This window comes from Microtus pennsylvanicus, chromosome 5, assembly GCF_037038515.1.
Source record: "Microtus pennsylvanicus isolate mMicPen1 chromosome 5, mMicPen1.hap1, whole genome shotgun sequence".
In the NCBI taxonomy this organism is placed as follows: Eukaryota; Metazoa; Chordata; class Mammalia; order Rodentia; family Cricetidae; genus Microtus; species Microtus pennsylvanicus.
In genome coordinates, this window is record NC_134583.1 from 97,916,817 (window position 1) to 97,935,737 (window position 18,921).

Below are 18,921 nucleotides of genomic sequence, written 5' to 3' on the forward strand. Positions count from 1 at the left end.
CAAAGCCTCCCTCTGCTCCATGTTCTGATTCTTCCTCTCCTTGTATTTAGAGCCTGCAGACTACTCCCCTACAGTGAATCCCCTCTAAGATTAGCTAAACCTGCCTCCTTATTCTACCATATATGGTAGCCCTACCTCTTTGTTCAACTGCATGCAATAATCCTCCCACCCACCTCTACCCCTGCCTCTCTGTTCACGCTCCACTAAGCTTCTGGGATGCTGCAGTTTCTCCCCAGCTTGTGTCCGTCATTTCTTCATTCCCTCACCACTCCAGTCAGGACTGTCCCTGGCGCTGTACTAGAAATAGCAACATTTGTTGTTTCTTTCTGTATGGTCAAATACTACTTTTTAATTTTTCTTTAGTGTTTTTTTGTTTATTCACATATTACTTTCTACTGAATACATTGATAAATCCAAAAAAATTATATGGTACGGGGGAGGTCTAAATCCCTAAACACAGAGTGCATTAAATCACCACACCAAAGACTGCAAGGTCTGTAACCTAAACTCCAATCTTAAAGTAAAACTTAAAGACAAAAGCTGAAACACTGTCCACCTTATTTTTTTTTTTTTTGAGACAGGGTCTCTCACTGGCACCGAGGGCTCACCAATCCAACAGGGATGGATGGACACTGAATTTCAGGGCTCCTCCTATTTCCACTTGCCCAGAACTATGATTACAGGCTGTCGCTACCACACCTGGCTTTCTACAAGGGTTTTGGGAATCAAACTCTGGTCCTCATGCTTGTGCAGCAAGCACTTTACCAACTAGGCTGTTTCCCCAGCACCACCTACCATGTTCGCTGTTGTTTTCTGTGTTTTGAAAATTGCTGACCAGTTTGAGAACTTTGTTACTGCATAGTGAAGTCTTATCCTACACAAAATGTTTCAAAGTTAACCTATAACTAAAATATTCATGTTGTTTAAATGAGCCTTCAAAAATCTAAGTGCTTCCACAAAATAAGGCATTTTTTTTTCTGTTTAAACACCAGGACTATTTCAATGGGCCAGGATGCTTGTGGTACAAAATACATGTGAAAACCTTCATAAGCTGAACAGAGAGACATGAATAAGGCCTCATCTCCAGCCTGAATTTTTGACTACATTCTTGTTACATTCTAGTCACTGAAAGAGCACATGATATAACTGTACCACCTGTCAACTGATCCAAGGTAGAAAACTTGTACTCCTGAGTTTCACAAAATGGGCCTCCTCCCCTGTCATCGTGATATGGGCTGATAGAAAGAGAGATTTTGGAGGGATTTTTGAATATTTGTGTTTAGACAATGTGGACTCTGGGGAACTGGACTCAGATCTAAGCGCAAATTTATACTTTATAAATTCCTCACATATATAGTCTAAAGGTAATAGTACACAATATTTTTAGTGTACCTGTGTTTTTACTGCACTCTATCACACTAAGTCAGGTATGGAATTTTCCTTCAATAGTCAAAGCACTGAAATTCAGTATTTCAGATTCAGATTAGTGGTATTTAACCTGTGAAGAAAATAAATTTATACTTACTTTATGGCTTGTGCTCCTGGCCTTTGCACAATTAAAGTACTAAGTCCTTCTACTATAATGTTTACCAGCTCCGGTTTTTGGTGATTTTCTCTTAGAATAACAGACATACTTTTCAAGTGAACAAAAAACTTCAAGGCTTCAAACTAGAGAATATCCAGAATAAAACAGAAGTGAGGATGGGGTATCAATAAACAAAACAATCTTATGAGATTCCTTTACTTACAAATCCAGAGATACTTTCAAAACAAGCCTTAATTTACCAAAGAATCACTGCAATAACTCAAAAATTAAAAGAATACTTTTATTCATATTTCTGGGATTAAGATAAATGCTCTATTTATAGACCCCCAAAAAGGTCACAGAAAAAAATAGCAATACAAAATTTCTGAAAGAATTACAGCAGGCACAGCTAACATTAAAATAAGATATAAAGCAAGAAAATATCTTACTGTTTTTGGCAAGGTTGGATCAACTGCTGTTTCACTATAACCAATTGCTTCATAAAGCAAAACTTTTTCTTCAGGTGTCAACATTTCTTCAAGAACTATAAATCATAAATAAATGTTTTATGGTCTTGCTACTAACAATATAAAACAAATATAATTTACCTGGCTTTATAGAAAAATAAAAAGAAATAGCTGTTTTGTTTTATTTAGTGTGTGTATGTGCATGTTATGTGGAGATATGTGTATAAAGTATTATGTGGAGGTAAGAGGACAATTTTGAGAAGCTGATTCTCTGCTATTACATGGGACCCAACAATCAAATTCAGATCATCAAACAGGAAATCAAAAACCACTCAGACATCTTGCCAGTTCACAAATGTTATTATTATTGTAATAGTTTTTATAAGTATTAAGTATTAGATATGTGTTGGCAATTTTAGAAATGATCCTTAAATAAGTTACTAACCAAAACTTTGACGATATAATTTTTTTAGTCTCTGTATTAAGCAAGAATTTACTGGCATTATATTAATCAGTACAAATAGATATACTATCCTAATTTTCTCTCAATTTACAGATGGATAAAACAGATTTAACACACCCAACTTAGCCACACTACCAAAAAGTGATAAATCCAAAATATATCATATGTCCAGTCCCTAGCCCTCCAAGACTTATGATCTTTATTATTTGAGTGAAAACCAAGTGTGTTGTTGACTGGGCACAGTAACATGTTATCTGTAATCCCCAGCTATGCACGGTCAGAGTCAGAAAGACAGGAGATTAAACTAAGCTGTGGCAACACAGAGAGAGAGAGAGAGAGAGAGAGAGAGAGAGAGAGAGAAGAAAAGCCTGTTTGCTTACAACAGTTAAGGGCTGAGGCAACAACCCAAAGGTACAGTGCATGCCTATATATAAGCAAAGTCCTGAGCTTATGCCATGGCACATACACACATACATGTTCCAAAAAGAGAAGAAGGGAAAAAAACTTTCTAATAAGCAACTTCAAGAAAAACTTCCAGTGGCATAAAGCATTCTGCGATTTATATTTACCTATTACTACGCCACATGTGCTACACTGAGTGCTCCCAGTGTAAAGCTCCTCTGTACCAACAGGAGAGTTGCTTGAAAATAATAGTAATTTTATAATTTTGATCATAAATTAAACAATTTATTGTTATGAATACACTTACAATAACTGTTTAATTAGAAAAAAATTAAAAAACTTAATGACTATGCATTAGCTGATTAACTATACTAATGTAAAAGGAAATGAACATACTTCCAGGTTTAACTTCTAGTTGTTGTTTAGCATTTGATTCTGACCACGTCCACAGCCAGCTAAACCATCCTGCATTATCCTCTGGATCTTTTACTCCTTCTTTGTAAATCTTGTATCCAGCTTTCTTTACCTAAAATAAGTTTTCCCATAGACGACAAATTATTGTTTTAGTAATCGAAAAAAAACGGAAACAGGGTATTTCTAAAATAAATCTCTTTTGAATTTGAAGAAATGTAAACAAAATCACATACTAACAACATAACATGGTAACTGTAACATTTACCAAACAAGACTTCGGAATAACATATGAATCTCCTTGTGACCTAGCAAGATACAAAGATACATAAATTGAGCTGGGTGGTGGTGGCGCACGCCTTTAATTCCAGCACTTGGGAGGCAGAGGCAGGCGGATCTCTGGGAGTTCAAGGCCAGCCTGGTCTACAAGAGCTAGCTCCAGGACAGGAACCAAAAAGCTACAGAGAAACCCTGTCTCGAAAATCCAAAAAAGAAAAAAAAAGATACATAAATTGCATCTACATATGAACTCTGAAATTTTCATAGGCTCAATTCTTACAGATAATTACATCTTAACACAATAAACAAGTATTACAAAACCTATATCAAATCTTCTAAACACACAAAAAACACATTTGAATTCTTAATAAAACAGTATTTTGCACAAACTGACATTATCTCTCATATCGACACTATTTTTATTAATCTAATGGTAATCTGAAATTACCTCAACTTCTGCCTGTTGTCTAGCTATGGTTATATTAAAAACATCCAAGGTTTTCTCCAACTCCTGAAAATAGAAGTAAAACAAGTGTTACATAATAAACTTCAGAATATAAGCTACTACACTAAGAAAATGCAGTGTGAGTTCATCAATATGTCCTCTCTTACATTCGGGGATGCAGTGTTTTCTTACATAAACAAACACACACACAGGAACTTGGAAATTAGAGCAGAACGACTGTAAACAGAGAAACCATCCCCACTATGGATACAGTTATAATCTCTATAAATAGAGATACATTCAAAAACACACACATGTACTGTTTAAAATGTCTTTCATTGGGGGTTTTAATTACAAATAAAAATAAACACATCAAGACCATTTTAACTAATACTGTAATACAGGCTTCATCTTAAAGAAATAGTTTATATCTACGAAGATATTTCAAGAAGGCTTACAAGTACCTGAAATCTGTTAAAAACTACTCTTAACTTCTCTCCTTTCCAAACTGCTACAGTTATGGATACAAACTGAGAAGAGCTACAATCCTAACACATCCGTGCCTTCCCATAATTACTTTCAAGTTTTAGGTTCAAATTTTTTCCACCAAAAGAAGCAACTACGACTTATTATTCTTCTAGAAAACAGCATTCCTTAAAATTGTGCTATCCAGTATACTTAAGAGAATTCCGGTAAAGGCCATAACTAAGTAATGAAATATGAAACCACCTGAAAGGTCTCTAGACCCAAAAATTCCCCATTACTTCTTGTCTTCAGCTAGTCATCTACCTTAAAACTGAAAGGAAAATGTAAAGTTTCAATCTTTTCAGAATTTTCCATTGAAAATTTTAGACTCTAAATGGCTACACTACTTTCAAGAAGTTAGTTACAGGAGGGGAGGAGAGAAAAATGTATAGCTCAATAAAATTCAATTAAAAAAAAAGCTAGTTACTCCTGGTCTGTCCAAAGTATATTTTACCTGTTTTTTAAAAAGTTCCTTTTATATGCCATAAGGCTAAGAGCAATACAAAAGTAATATTGATGTGGGATGTCCTTCAGTATACGTGTTGCTTTTTTTGGCTAATAAATAACACTGTTTTGACCAATAGCTTAGTAGAGTAAAGCCAGGTGGGAAATCTGAACAGATATACAGAGAGAGAGTAGACGAAGTCATAGAGACACCATGTAGCAGCCTATGGAAAGATGCCGGAACCTTATCAGTTGGCCACAGCCTTGTGTTGATATATAGATTAATAGAAATGGGTTAATTTAAGAAGTAAGAATTAATTAATAAGAAGCCTGAATTAATAGGCCAGACAGTGTTGTAATTGATATAGTTTCTGTGTGATTACTCAGATCTAGGTGGCCAGGAAACATACGAGCAGTCTCTGCTTACATATTATAATTCAAGGCATATAATTAAACATGCTGCTGTTAAAGACTATAGGTACCAAAAATTAAGATACAAATTATTTGTACAGGCAGGAAATCAGGAAAGTTCAAGTAAGGATGGCAGACTAAGGTAGAAGTACAGCCAGAGACCAGGACAGGTGGCTGAGCAGGGCTACACAGGCACACAGATTAAAAAGGAGCTTACACATACAGAAGAAACTCCACTAATACACAGTAAGATAATAACAACAGAAATATTATCTACCCAATCATCAACAGAGGAGTTCAGAAGCGATATGGCAATCACTTCTGAGACTTACAAAAGAAATAACATGAAGCTTCACATTATGGTATATGTAAACCCAAATCCTTTTGAACTGAAAATAATAAAAATTTCAAAAGCACAGTGAATAATATCACCAGGTTTTTTATTACACAGCTAAAAAGTAAAATCCCTAAAACACCCAAATAAGAGAGAAAGAAAATGGTCAGTAAAAAGCAGACTAAGTAATTAAAATGTAGCAATCACTAGAAACTGGGAAGGGCCATAGAGCTGGCTCAGCAGGTGAGCCACCAAGCCTGACTACCTAACTTACATAGTGGGAAGGAGAAATAGACTCTGAGCAGTCCTTTCACCGCCCCCACCTTCACACACCACAATGAGCATGCACACACAAACACAAATAAATGTTAAAAATAAAAAAACCCTAAGGAGAAATTATGCACAGTAAAGTATTCAATAATTGTTTTAAAATGCTAACCTCCAAAGACATGAGAATTTCAGGAGATGGCTTCTTACTTGTTAACTTTTTCTTATAAGATTCTCTATATTGTTTCACTTTTTGTCTGTGGTCTCTAATATGCTTCCAAGACCACATCCGTAAACGAGGACAAACATTTACTTCAAGAATACCATGTATAGCATAAGCCCACCTATTCAAAAAAAAAAAAAAAAAGACCCCATACTTATACCCAGATCAACAATACCAAAAACAACTAAATTTATTTTTTCTAACATGAGTAACTACAAGACTATTAAAACAGCATTTTATCAGAACACACTATTTATAGCAACATTCCACTAATTACTATATCTTGCAACAAAAAATAAAACACTCAATTTTGTTAAAAAATATAGTTTTGCACAACTTAATGCATAATTGGAAAACTAGTCAATAACTATAGAAATAGTTACTTTAAAATGTCCTACAAGTCATAGAAACTAAACTACAACCTCAAAAAAAAAACAGCAAAATTTTTAAATTTAAAAATGGGGTTACATGGATAAACCTCCCAGAACCATCTCAGTTACTAATATTCAAGCTGAGTTAATAAAGCTCTAATGAGTCAAATGGAAATCTGGGGGGGGGGGGGGATGTAGGGGCCGGTGGTGAGCGGGTGGAGCACTGCAGAAAAACCAAGGAAAGTTTTAATTATTTCAAATATACTGATTCTTCTAGAGTACATGAAAACTACAGTATTTTAAGATTTTTAGTTGCAAATTATTTAAAGAATTTCTTGAGTCAATTCATTAACACATAAAAGGAGCAACATATATTCCTAGACCCAAATCAGTTTGTACCAAATCTTAGAATAACTTTTAAAAAACATAGTTAATTTAGTTTTGTGATACATTCTTAAATATTAGAAATAATAAAATTAGTTAACGTTTTTTTAGAACTTTCAAAACAACTGAGGCATTCACCATTCTTTGGCATGGTAGTGAAGAGGCACGCTGGGCTTGAACTTTCTGTAGGGCAGGTTTTGTGTCATCATGTCAATGGACTCGAGGAGCTCCATGAGACTGAAATACTAGAGAGACAGAGTTACAGCTTTCAGATGTTTCAGGGCTCCTATTCACTACTGAAGGCAAAGCTTACATTATCAAGTTTTAAAAGGAATATTTATGCAACTATGAATTTCAGAAAACACTTAAAAATCTTAACTTTGCTTTTATCAAACAATAACTAACAATCTAAATGTCATCAAAGAAAATCACCTGTGGTTTATTAAACTCAATCACTATGGTATGTAGCTCAACGTCCAGGTTTATTTTAGGGTCAGAAAAGTCAAAATCTGATCGCCGGTTCATCTGAAGCTTGGCATTAGCAGATATAGGTCGAAAAACTGAAAAATAATACAAATTGAAAAACAATTAGAGTTCCAGTTCAACCATCCTAGCACTAAGGAGATCAGCTGGAAATACTCCTTTACACCTCTTTTGCAGTCTCTCCACAGTCCTACATAGGAACACTGCTGAAAGGAACAATTTTAATTCTAGATTTAATTTAATTTTAAAGAATATTAGAAATGTTAAGATTATATTTATAATTGATTCCATTTTATGATCTTTCTCTGTAAACTAGTCCTCCTTTTAATTTGCATAGATAGATGGCAGAATATGAATTTGCCCAGGATCATCTTCTTGGATCAAATGATATCAGGAAAAGTAGTAAGTATGCAGAGGGAGAACAGTGACAGTATAATCTATACTAGGATTAACTACTGAATTATAATCTAAATTGTATATAAGTACAATATAATATGTTTGTATTAACCACCTCTAGAACATATTTTAGACATTAAACATAAATATTGTTGGAAAATAAATCAATATTTGAATTTTTGGACCTAGAAAAAAAATCACTGATCTGCCACCTCCCCACCACCCTTCACTTTGGACTTGTGTCCTTACACTGCTAAAATTAAGGTTTATTTATTTCTTCCTTGTTTTTAATAGATATAAATATAAAAGTTACACATACTAATAGAAATAAACACACTGTTCTCATTCATGTATACATTGTAATTATACACTGGTATAATAATTTAAAATTTCAATATATTTCTCCTTGCTTTTAAAAGAATTATTTAGGGGGGTGGGAATGCTCATTGAGGCTGAGAGAGAACATCACACCCTCTAGAGACGGAATTAGAGGAATTTGTAAGGCGTCCCAATGGGTGCTAGAATCCAAACTCTAGCTGTCATGACTAAACAGCAAGCATTCTCAACCAGGCTAAGTCTGGCCTCACTTTTTAGCTTTTGAAACACACATGCTGTTAACTACAATCAGTCTACTGTGGGGCAGCACTCCAGATCCTCTTGCTCCAGCTAAATGTAACCAATGATGATTCTTTCCTCATTTCTTCTCTAATTCTACTTTCTTATCCGTTATTTTAACTATTCCCTCAACAAGTTTGCCCTTTTAATACACCAGTACTTGCTCAGTAAAACCAACTGCACACTTGGACCTAATAGCACAATGTGGCTAGAAAGGAAAAGGTGACAATCATAGTCATTATTCTCACTTTAATACTGTAAATATTAAGTGAATTCTTAATGTTATGGAGAGGGAAATCACACAGCACTCCCATGTTTACCCTGCTAAAGATCCATCAACAATTTATTTTTAAATTGTTTTTAAGGTTGACTTTTTTGTTTCTATTGGCACTGACCAAATTCATACTACAGCATGTTCCTGGTGGCCAGTTATCCAAGAATGAATTTTTTACTTTTAAAGGATTGATTTAAAAAAAAAAAAAAGTATGTGTCAGATTATCTACAGCCTACAAAGGCAAAATATCTGACTATATGGCCCTGTTGCGTGTCTAACCTACTCTAGGCCCAAAGGTTTTCAAACCTGAGAACTCATCAGAATCACCTGTAGTGCTTATTATTACACTCTCTAGTGCCAGGAGAGTCAGGTGCAAAAGGCCTTGGAGAGACTTAGAAATGTGCACTTGAAACAACCTTCCAAGTGATGATAAGGCTGCTAGTTTGAACCATACTTCAAAAACAATGCTGGCTTAAGTCCACTCTCTCTTCTACACCACTATTTCGTAGTTTCTCTCTTCAAAAGCTTACAGTACCTAAGATGTTAAAAATGCTTGCATACATACCCTGAAGAGAAATTGCATTAACTCCTATTGCCTTCCCTACTAATACAGTTAATATCAAGACTCTTCTCTTACAACAAAAGTGTCTTAAAGATGAACTGATTATGTCCTGTTCTTAAGAAAACTCTAGACCATACAACAGATGCCAACCCTTTCCCCCACATCAATCCAGAAATCCAAATCTCTTGCATCATTAATTTTTCATGTTCTACTGGATCGTGCCCACCTTATCAAATAAAAAAGTATATTTCTCCCATTAAGTAGATCAGAAGAGAGGAAGTAGACTTGTAAGGAAGAATAACTCAAACCAATTCTCTTTGCCTTCCTACAAATATGCAGCTATCAACTTATGAACATCAAATTCACTTTCCAAAGTTTGCTTTAAAAAGAAAAACAAAACAAGCATAGTTTTAGACTACTACTATTTTAGTATTGGCTAATGCTATGTTAAGAGAATCAATAGGAGGGAATTACACTGTCAGGTTCCACAGTGTACTCATTTAACAGGCTCAGACAGAGGCAAAGTTCATTAACACCTAGCCCTGATCTAAGATGGCTTCTCTGGCGTCCAGTTACTACTGCACAGAGGACTTCCTCAACACCAGCCTTTTTTACTGTACAACAGCTAAGGACAGTCAGCAAACACCTTCCCCCAGGACCCAGTACAGACAGAGAGATAAAGTTCCACGAGTCTCATCAGTCACAGAGTTGGATTTCCAACAAGCTTTGCTAATACAATAGTAGAGACATTCTGAACCTTAACCACGTTCATCTCACTTCACCAAGGTCTGGGTTTTAGTCACACAAGGGAGAGGGTCTTTTTTTAGAACCGTATCCTTAGCTCAAACATAGGGTTCATCCTTTCATCTTACTAGTCTACTTCACACCAGTCAATCCTATTAGTCCAATCTCCTTTTACAGTTACTAATTATTTTCTTTCTTCAATGGACTCTAAAACACAGAAAATGTAAGTCAAATCTAAATACATCATAAACATGATACAGAGTTATCAGACCTAATATTTCCTCTGAGAAGGAATTAAGAATAAAATCAACTTCAAAATAATGAAAATAAGATTTTGGCACAAAGGACTGGGCATGTAGCTCAGTAACAGAGACTGCCTGGGATCAATCCCCATCACTGAAAACAAACAAAAAAGAGAAACAAGGATAATAACAAAAACTGCCAAAATTGGCAGAAGAGCCATTTAAAGAAATTATAAAAAGGTTAAATAGCACACATAACATATAAAAATATATAAAGGAAACTTTGAGTGATGCCAAGAAAACTTTGAGGAAGAATATTCTATGCCTTATAATGTCAGTAAGCCAAATTCAAGAACTAAATTAAGCATCAACAATTGATGTTTATTGAGTATTCTCAAGTCTAAAATATGTTTTTAAAATTGTTCCTTTCTTCTATATTTTAGTAATTATCTTATCATTATAAAGTTAATATATAGGCCAGACATATAGGTGAATGCATTTAATCCCAGCATTTGGGGCAGAGTTAGGAGAATATATCAACTGAACTACAGTTTGATATCAGCCTAAATTACACAGTAAGTTCCAGGAGAGCCAGGGCTACATAGTAGGAGTTAACATAGTGGGGACTGAGGCCTGGGGGTAATATATGCTCACTTAAAATAACTCAACAGTAAAAGATAAAAATTTTAAGTTCCTGCCTTTAATCTCAGCATTAGGGAAAGGCAGAAAGATTGTCTTAAATTTAAGGGAAGCCTGGGCTACTAAAGCAACGTCTGTCTCAACAACAACAACAAAAAAAATATTTGAACACTTTATAAACATAAAGATCATACCACTGTGGTTATACCAGCTAGCGATATTAAACTGTACTTGTGATTCTGAAACATCTTAATAAACATCACTATGGTGGTCTACAGAGTGAGTTCAGGACAGGCCCCAAAGTTACAGAGAAACTCTGTCTTGAAAAACCAAATTGATAATGAAGGTTTTTTGTTTGTTTGTTTGTTTGTTTTGGTTTTTTGAGATAGGGTTTCTTTGTGTAACAGCCCTAGCAGTCCTGGAACTCACTTTTTAGAACAGGCTGGACTCAAACTCACAGAGATCCACCTGCCTCTATCTCCTGAGTGCTGGGATTAAAAACGTGTACCACCACCACCTGACATAATCCTTAAACTTTAATACAATTCATTAACATTCTTTTTTGTTAGACATTTTTCCTATTGTTTTGAAATGTAGTCAGAAAGTCCAATAATAAAAATTATGTTAAAAGGGTAAAGTATATTTTGATATTTACATATACATATACACACACATAACTAGGAGAAAATTTAATATAAAATAATCAACAACGCTAACATAAAAGTTTATGCAAATTTTTCTAATTATATTTTTATTTTATCTAATAACTTACCAAAGTCATAACCATCTGGGACAATATTTTCATTGACAATACCATTTTTCAAGACTACCTATTAAAAGATAAATTATTTTTATTTATATTTATGCAAATATATATTCACCCTACAAATTTATATTATCTACAAGAATATTTAAGAGCAATTACAAATAAATAATTCATACTCCACAAGATAAAATTTTAAAATGACTAAGTAATCCATCATTAACTGTTATGAAAGAATGTTCCAGTTAATTCTGTTTCTAAAAATCCTGCTGGATTTTGTTTAGAAGCAATACTGACTCTAAGGATGGATGATTGACTGGGAGTTAAACACTATACAAAATATGGTACAACAAATATACATACAAATATTTACTTACCAATGATTCATCATAATCATTCAGATAATACATCTGAGACTTCACATTCCAGTAAGCAAAGAGATTATCTAATCGGATTAGCTGAAAATAAATCAAGTTTATTAATGTCTATTAACTTTTTAAAGAATTTTTAATGTTTACTATGCTCAGAACTCTCAAGTAATTGAGTCTTACTCTAAATAAAGTAAACAGATATAATTCACATAAATTTTTGCACATGTAAACAAAAATCACATCATCATCATTTGTCTTTCCAAAATTTTTTTCACCAAATCAATGGGTTAGAATTTATTTTACCTTACGAACTAGTTTTTCAGTTTCATCATGTAAACATGGAATCCAATTTTGATCAGTTGTCTGAAGAGGAAAAAAAATATAAATAAGTAAAAAAAATACCATTATATATACAATAAGCAAGTCATTATCTCTCATACCCTGAGACTAATTTCTCATAAAAATGCCTTTGAAAACATATCATTTAGTCAAAAATACTATTATCAGACCACTAACCCTAATGCTTTGCTTTCAAGGAACTTCTTTGGTCAAAAACAAGCAGAAATAAGCAATTTCAAACAGGTAATTTTTAGAGATCTAATAAACAGCAGATAGAATATGGCAAAAAAAAATCAAACACAGAGGTGTGCCAGATAAAACAACTAACCTAAAATCATATGCTTGTTGAAAGGACTTCAGAAAAAATAGGCTTATGATCATGATAGTTCATACACCATGAATAAAAACTACTCATTGTAAGATTATAATTCTAGACGGGAATATATAGTTTGGTTCGTTCACTTGTTTGTTTGTTTTGTTGTTGTTGCTTTTGGTTTTTTACAAAGGTCGAAGATATGGCCAGAGAATAAAACACAGGAAGGAAAAGGGGAAACCAAATACATTACTTAGGGTCCAATTTCAAAGGTTTTATAGACAATATAAAGACAAGATAACAGATTTTAAACAAAGGGTAATCAAAGTCACTGAGGACAAGGCCAGTATATAATAAGAACTCTTATCAAGGTACACTACAGGAGGCCCCAGGTTCAAATCAAAACACTTCAAAATTTTAAAAATAAAAAATGGGAAATACAGTAAGCAAATCTTTATTTGCATATTTCTATCCAAACTGGGTCTGGATATGCAGCCCAGATGGACTTGGCCTCATGATACTACCTCAGCTTTCAGATGCTGGGATAACAGCTCTGTGTCCCCACTCCTCACCAGATTATGATTTTGGAAAAATGGCTCACACTGCTGTGTAAAGAACTGACGGCAAGTGTGGCTCCCAAACTTCAGCACAAATTATGATCACCAAGAATGACTTTGAATTTCACACTGGAGATATGGTTCAGTGGCAGATTACTTACCTAACACACCAAAACCCAGCACTGCAAAACCTTATAATAATAAATATGGAAAACGCCTATCAGGATGCCAACCCAAGAGTTTTTAACTCTTTGACTCTGGTATGGCAGACAAGTTTCCAGGAACCTCTAAAGGTAACAATTAAACCTACGGTTTGTGGGGTTTCAGAGGTGTATAGAAACAAGTATGACACCAGGTTTCACTTCCCAGCACTCACATGGTGACTCACAATCACCTGTCACTCCAGTCCCAGGGGATCCAACACTCCTTTCTGACTTCTGTGGGCTGCTGTCATGTGCATATGGTGCACACAAATACACTCAGGCACACACAAATACACATAACATACTTTAAATAAATAAAGCCACTGCTACTGTGGCAATGATTTTCACATTAGCAAATATAAATAGTAATTCTCTACATTTTTAGTATGCCAGCAGCACTGACAACAGACATCATCCACTTGTACTGAGTAGTCTCTGACTTCTCCCACTCTCTCCCAGTTCCTTTTCTTTTTCACTTGCAGACCATGTTTTATAAAGAAACTATACACAAAAATCAAATGGAAGATGTAATGCTGAACTGGAGTTAAGTTGAATTGTACTATATGTAGCTACAAAGATAAAAGTGAAAACCAATGTAAAATGAAGAGTAATTTACAGAAGAACTATATAAAATATCTGAATCAACTTAAAAAACCAAATTTATGATATGTGCCCTTACTTATTCAATTCCAATCCAGTCTGAGGACTTCCTAGACCACTTCTACACAAGTAACCAAACACATACCTCGTACAGGTCTGATGCTGACCTAATCATAATCATAAACCTGACTGACTATACTACACTATTTAAAAAGTTACATTTCCTTTTTTAACAAAGTACCTGCATGCTGAGATTTTGAAGGGAAATACCAAACGAGAGTGGTTTGTCTTGATTTGTGATCTAAAGAAAAACAAAGTAAATTACTTACTGGTTTAATCAGCTGAATAAAATTCACTTCATAGAAAAAGTCAGTATCAAATATTCAAAAACAGTCTTTTCAGAATAATTCTTGTTATGTTTTTTTCTAAAAACAAATTGCTAAATATTGATGTTAGTATTTTATAAATTACTATATTTGTAGAAATATTTTTAAATTTATAAAAACATATTAAAATTGATACAGTAATCTGTTTAAAATGGGAGTGCATTGAGTTGTGTGTCACTGAGTAAAGAAGTCAGGTGACAAAGGCAAAGTGCAGCCCTGCTTTGTTTCAATCTGAAACTCTGGATAATCCTTTACTCCAGGGAGACATCTGACTCTTCTATGTAGGCGGCTCAGTCTTAATAACTACTTTTCTTCTTAATGACAAATAAGGCAAAATGTAAGGCCCCAGTCTCAGCACCAGATCACAGACAAGCAAACCCAGCAGTTCACCACCATCACCTGCACTAGCACAGTCCAGAAGGCCCTGCCCCTTCCTAAAATGGAAGGAAACTTAACTGAGATAGTCAACACGTTCAGCACCAACTTTTGCCAGTAAGAAAAAATATTCTATTTTTACATAAACTCTCCAGCAGTGTGTTTAAAAATAACCTCTATGCACTTTAGAATAAAAAATAACAGAAAATACTTTAGGCTCAAAGACCTACCTACTTGGAGCATGTTTTAATAGACTTGGTCTTCCCATGTACATACTATGTTTGTTTTGTTTCAATTTCAGACTCTTCTGCCACCTTTTAAGCAGCATCTGGAAGCTCTCTCACATCCACAGATGTTTAGTGCCTCTCAAAGGTCTTGTATTATGGGTATAATTTTATTTTAAATGGGAAAAGGGGTGAGTACACTCAAAGATTTATGCATATTGTTATTGTAAAAATCCAACTTCTTGTTAAGTTTTAATTGCTGAAAAGTATGTCTGAAGCTAAGGAAGCTATTTAGAGAAGCTGTTTCTTCCAAGAGCCAAGACCAAGCCAAGTTAATGACATAATCCTCGAGGCACATGTACTGCAGTTGTACCGTTTCTACCACACAAGATTACATAGACAAACTTGTCAGACAGACACTTTTAAAAAATGATACAGTAACATTTAAAGCAAAAGGGGTGGTTATCTATAATTCTGCACTTGACACAATCTAGAATCACCTGAGCAGAGGTCTCAGTGAGGACCTATTCGGTTTGGGTCCTGTGCAGTGTAAGAGTGGCAAAAGCAAGATTAGAACAGGAGCGCACATTCATTCTGTCTTTGCTGTGACTGTGAATGTAACTCTCTGCTTCATGTTTCTGCCCTGACTTTCTGCAATGCCAAACCATGACCTGGATTATAGCCAATAAACCATTTCTCCCTTAAAGATATTTTTGTTGGGGCATTTTATCACAGCAACAGAAAATCCAAAAACTAGAATAGCAACTAATTATACATTTAAAGAAACAATAAACTACTGAAGAGCAAAAAAATAAGTTAACTCTACTTATTCCTAAACCAGTACTCTTTCCAGGAGACAAAATAAAAAGAAAAAAAATCTGTGAAATTCATTTACTCCCAAGACATAACCTGGATAACCCAAAGTTTTAATACTTAAGCAAAGTATAATCAAGCACTCATTAAAAATGTAACAATAAAAAGAAAAGATTGTATGGTCTTCAGCTCTCTGTCCCTCCATCTCCTAGTATTTATTAGGCTGGGCACTACAGAGCAAAAGTCAGTCACAGTAACTAATACATACATGAGGAAAAAATACTCACATCATCTTCATAACGAACATGGATATTGGAAATTTTCACTTGAAGATTTTTTATGATTTGAGTAATTAATTTTTCTGAAAAAGTGTCCTGTTTCTTCTCCGGAGGATTTTCTAAAATTGCAAATGTTCCTTTTTAAATTGAATGAGTCACATACCCTATAAATATTCACAATTGTAGTATAAACATATTAAGGTCACATATTGCCTTGATAAAGAAAATGTATAACATTTTCAATAAATCATTTGAGATCTCCAAAATCTCTCATACCAAAGGATTTTCAAAAGCAACTAAATGCACAATGTTTAAAGACTAGTTTCCTATCTTATAAGACTAGCGCCAACTATGGTAAGTTCATTGGTATTAAATTTTATAACCTGATTGTAAGGGTCAGAGGACAAGGACATCTGCCATGAAACAGTGTCTTATTACTATTATTATTATTACTATTATCATTATTATTATTTTGGTTTTTCAAGACAGGGTTTCTCTGTAGCTTTGGAGTCTGTCCTGGAACTAGCTCGTGTAGACCAGGCTGGCCTCAAACTTTCCCCCGTCTCTGCCTCCTGAGTGCTGGGATTAAAGACGTGCACCACCATGGCCTGGCTTGAGACAGTGTCTCCTATAAAGATCAAAATACTGCAGTCATAAAATCCTAACAGTACGGTAGCCTAAACAAAACCTGTATAATGACACCACCAGTTGCCATGTGTCAACAAATGCACAGGGGAAAACTAAGAAGGCCCTACCCCCAGGTGAAGACTTACAGACAACTCATGACTTGTAAAAAAGGGAGACTCAGTATCTTTCAGGGACAAGCCTCATGAAAGGTTATCTGTTGTAGGAGTTCAACCCATGTAGTCAATGACATTTGGGGTTGGTTGTCATATGGGTGTGGTTCTCTCTGAAAATGTGAGCAGATAAAATTGAGGAGGGTGTCACATGCATGTACATTCTCTCTCACTTGGGTGGTCAGAGCCAAAACAAGGCTTGTAGTTGGTCCTCATCACCTTGGGATGAATGAAGGGACAGCAGCAGCTGGATCAACAGTGGTGACTATTTTGTTCTATATTCGTGAGTTTGTTTTTTCATTGCACCCCTTAATAATTTTTTAAATAGACTTATATGAGTTTTCACTTCACCCAGGATCCAACGTTGGGCATGAACCCATGACCCTGAGATTAAGAGTCTCATGTTCTACCAATTGAACTAGTCAAGCACTCAAAGATTGATTTTGGACTACAAACTGTTCAGGACAATTCCAAGGTGACTAGCTGACATAGTCCACCTTCTCACACCACTCTAGCCAGAACTTCAGATAAGAACTTCAGTTAAGCCTTACCCATTACTCTGAGACTAGCTACAAATGTTACAGCTCGTCTTCATGAGACTAAAGCATTATTGTAGCTTTTTACAGGAACGCATAGAGATACTGTCCTCCCCAGACAGCTGAAAGTAATTCTAAGAAAACCACACACCATCTCCCAACAGTTGAGATGGATGGTTTTTGGTTTTCTCAAGGTTATGGATAATTGTCATCTGTAAGGGCTGATTATATATTGTTATATGGTTATGGACGTAGCAATAAAAATTAGACCCAGAAAAAAAGAGGATAGAATAGGATAAGACAATTAGGAAAACTATTGTATCTACTTATAAAATAAATTAACAGCTATCAATTTTAGATAATTTGCATTGGTATGAATTCTTGCATATTGATACAAATGTAAAATTGTTTTCCTCTTCATGTTCAAAATAATTTGCATATTGATAAAAATTCAAATTTTTATTTGTCATATTGAATATATATGTTCCTTCTGTTTAAAATATTTTTATATACTGATACAAATGTAAAAATATTTTTGTCAAATTATATGTATGTTTCTACTTCTGCTTAGGATATTTTGTCTACTAATGCAAATTAAGAATATTTTTGTCATATTGCACTATACATTTCTACCTCTGATTAAGATATTTTTGATATTGTCACAATTTTGAGGTCATTGTCCTTATACTGTACATCTGTTTACAGATTGTTTATTTTTATAAAGCTTTAGTCTTTAAGCTATATATGTTATTAAAAATTACAGGTTAATAGTCACCCATATTTGTCATACTTTTAGCTATGTTAGTTGGGTTTTCTAGATGCACAACGATGTAGTCCACCTAGACAGGCAATCTGCAAAAACTTCAAAGACCTACAGAATATAGCATTTAAATGTTTTAATAACTAGACTGTTGTGAGTTCTCACTTCAGTTATCCAAACTCAAGAGGATAGTCCTGAACACATGTACATCAGAGTAACACTAAGTAGATTTAGCAGGTTGAAGTTATATGTGTGTGTGTGTACACTATTAATAATAGTAATAATGATAATGAGACCAGGTGGTGGTGGCAGGTGCCTTTAATCCCAACACTCAAGAGGCAGAGTCAAGTGGATCTCTGAGTTCAAGGCCAGCCTGGTCTACAGAGTGAGTTCCAGGACAGTCAGGACAGTTACATAGAGAAACTCTGTCTCAAAACCAAAAAAAGAAGTGCTCATGAATTTGAGAGTTAGTAGAAGAAACATTAGAAATGCTGAAAGAGGGTGTGGGAGGTGTAGAAATGATGTTTAATGTCTTTGTTTTATAGACTTATTTATCTAAAATTTTCTGCATAAACTGTATACTATTTCCACCCATTCTATCAAAGCTTAAAAACACTCCCACAGCTCTCTATTTCTGGCAGATCTTGCCTTTAAATTTGGAAGTAAAGCTATAGAAAGATAACTCCTCTGCCATCATCAC

The 18,921-nt window shown here is 34.6% G+C and overlaps 1 protein-coding gene across 4 annotated transcripts in view; it reads right to left on the minus strand.

Annotated features, from left to right (window-relative positions):
• Nucleotides 1-18,921, minus strand: part of Vps13a (vacuolar protein sorting 13 homolog A) — a 194,218-nt gene that overhangs the window by 146,876 nt on the left and 28,421 nt on the right. For 3 of the 4 annotated variants that reach the window (XM_075973636.1, XM_075973637.1, XM_075973639.1), the window contains exons 6-17: nt 16,138-16,247; nt 14,294-14,353; nt 12,344-12,403; nt 12,047-12,127; nt 11,679-11,736; nt 7,384-7,511; nt 7,090-7,196; nt 6,146-6,317; nt 3,996-4,058; nt 3,254-3,383; nt 1,975-2,069; nt 1,526-1,668 (exon numbers count right to left, since the gene is read on the minus strand). In XM_075973636.1, the coding sequence (XP_075829751.1) occupies nt 1,526-1,668; nt 1,975-2,069; nt 3,254-3,383; nt 3,996-4,058; nt 6,146-6,317; nt 7,090-7,196; nt 7,384-7,511; nt 11,679-11,736; nt 12,047-12,127; nt 12,344-12,403; nt 14,294-14,353; nt 16,138-16,247 (1,207 nt within the window). Of the gene's footprint in view, nt 1-1,525; nt 1,669-1,974; nt 2,070-3,253; nt 3,384-3,995; nt 4,059-6,145; nt 6,318-7,089; nt 7,197-7,383; nt 7,512-11,678; nt 11,737-12,046; nt 12,128-12,343; nt 12,404-14,293; nt 14,354-16,137; nt 16,248-18,921 lie in introns of those variants that run through there. The other variant, XM_075973640.1, reaches the window with a different exon arrangement.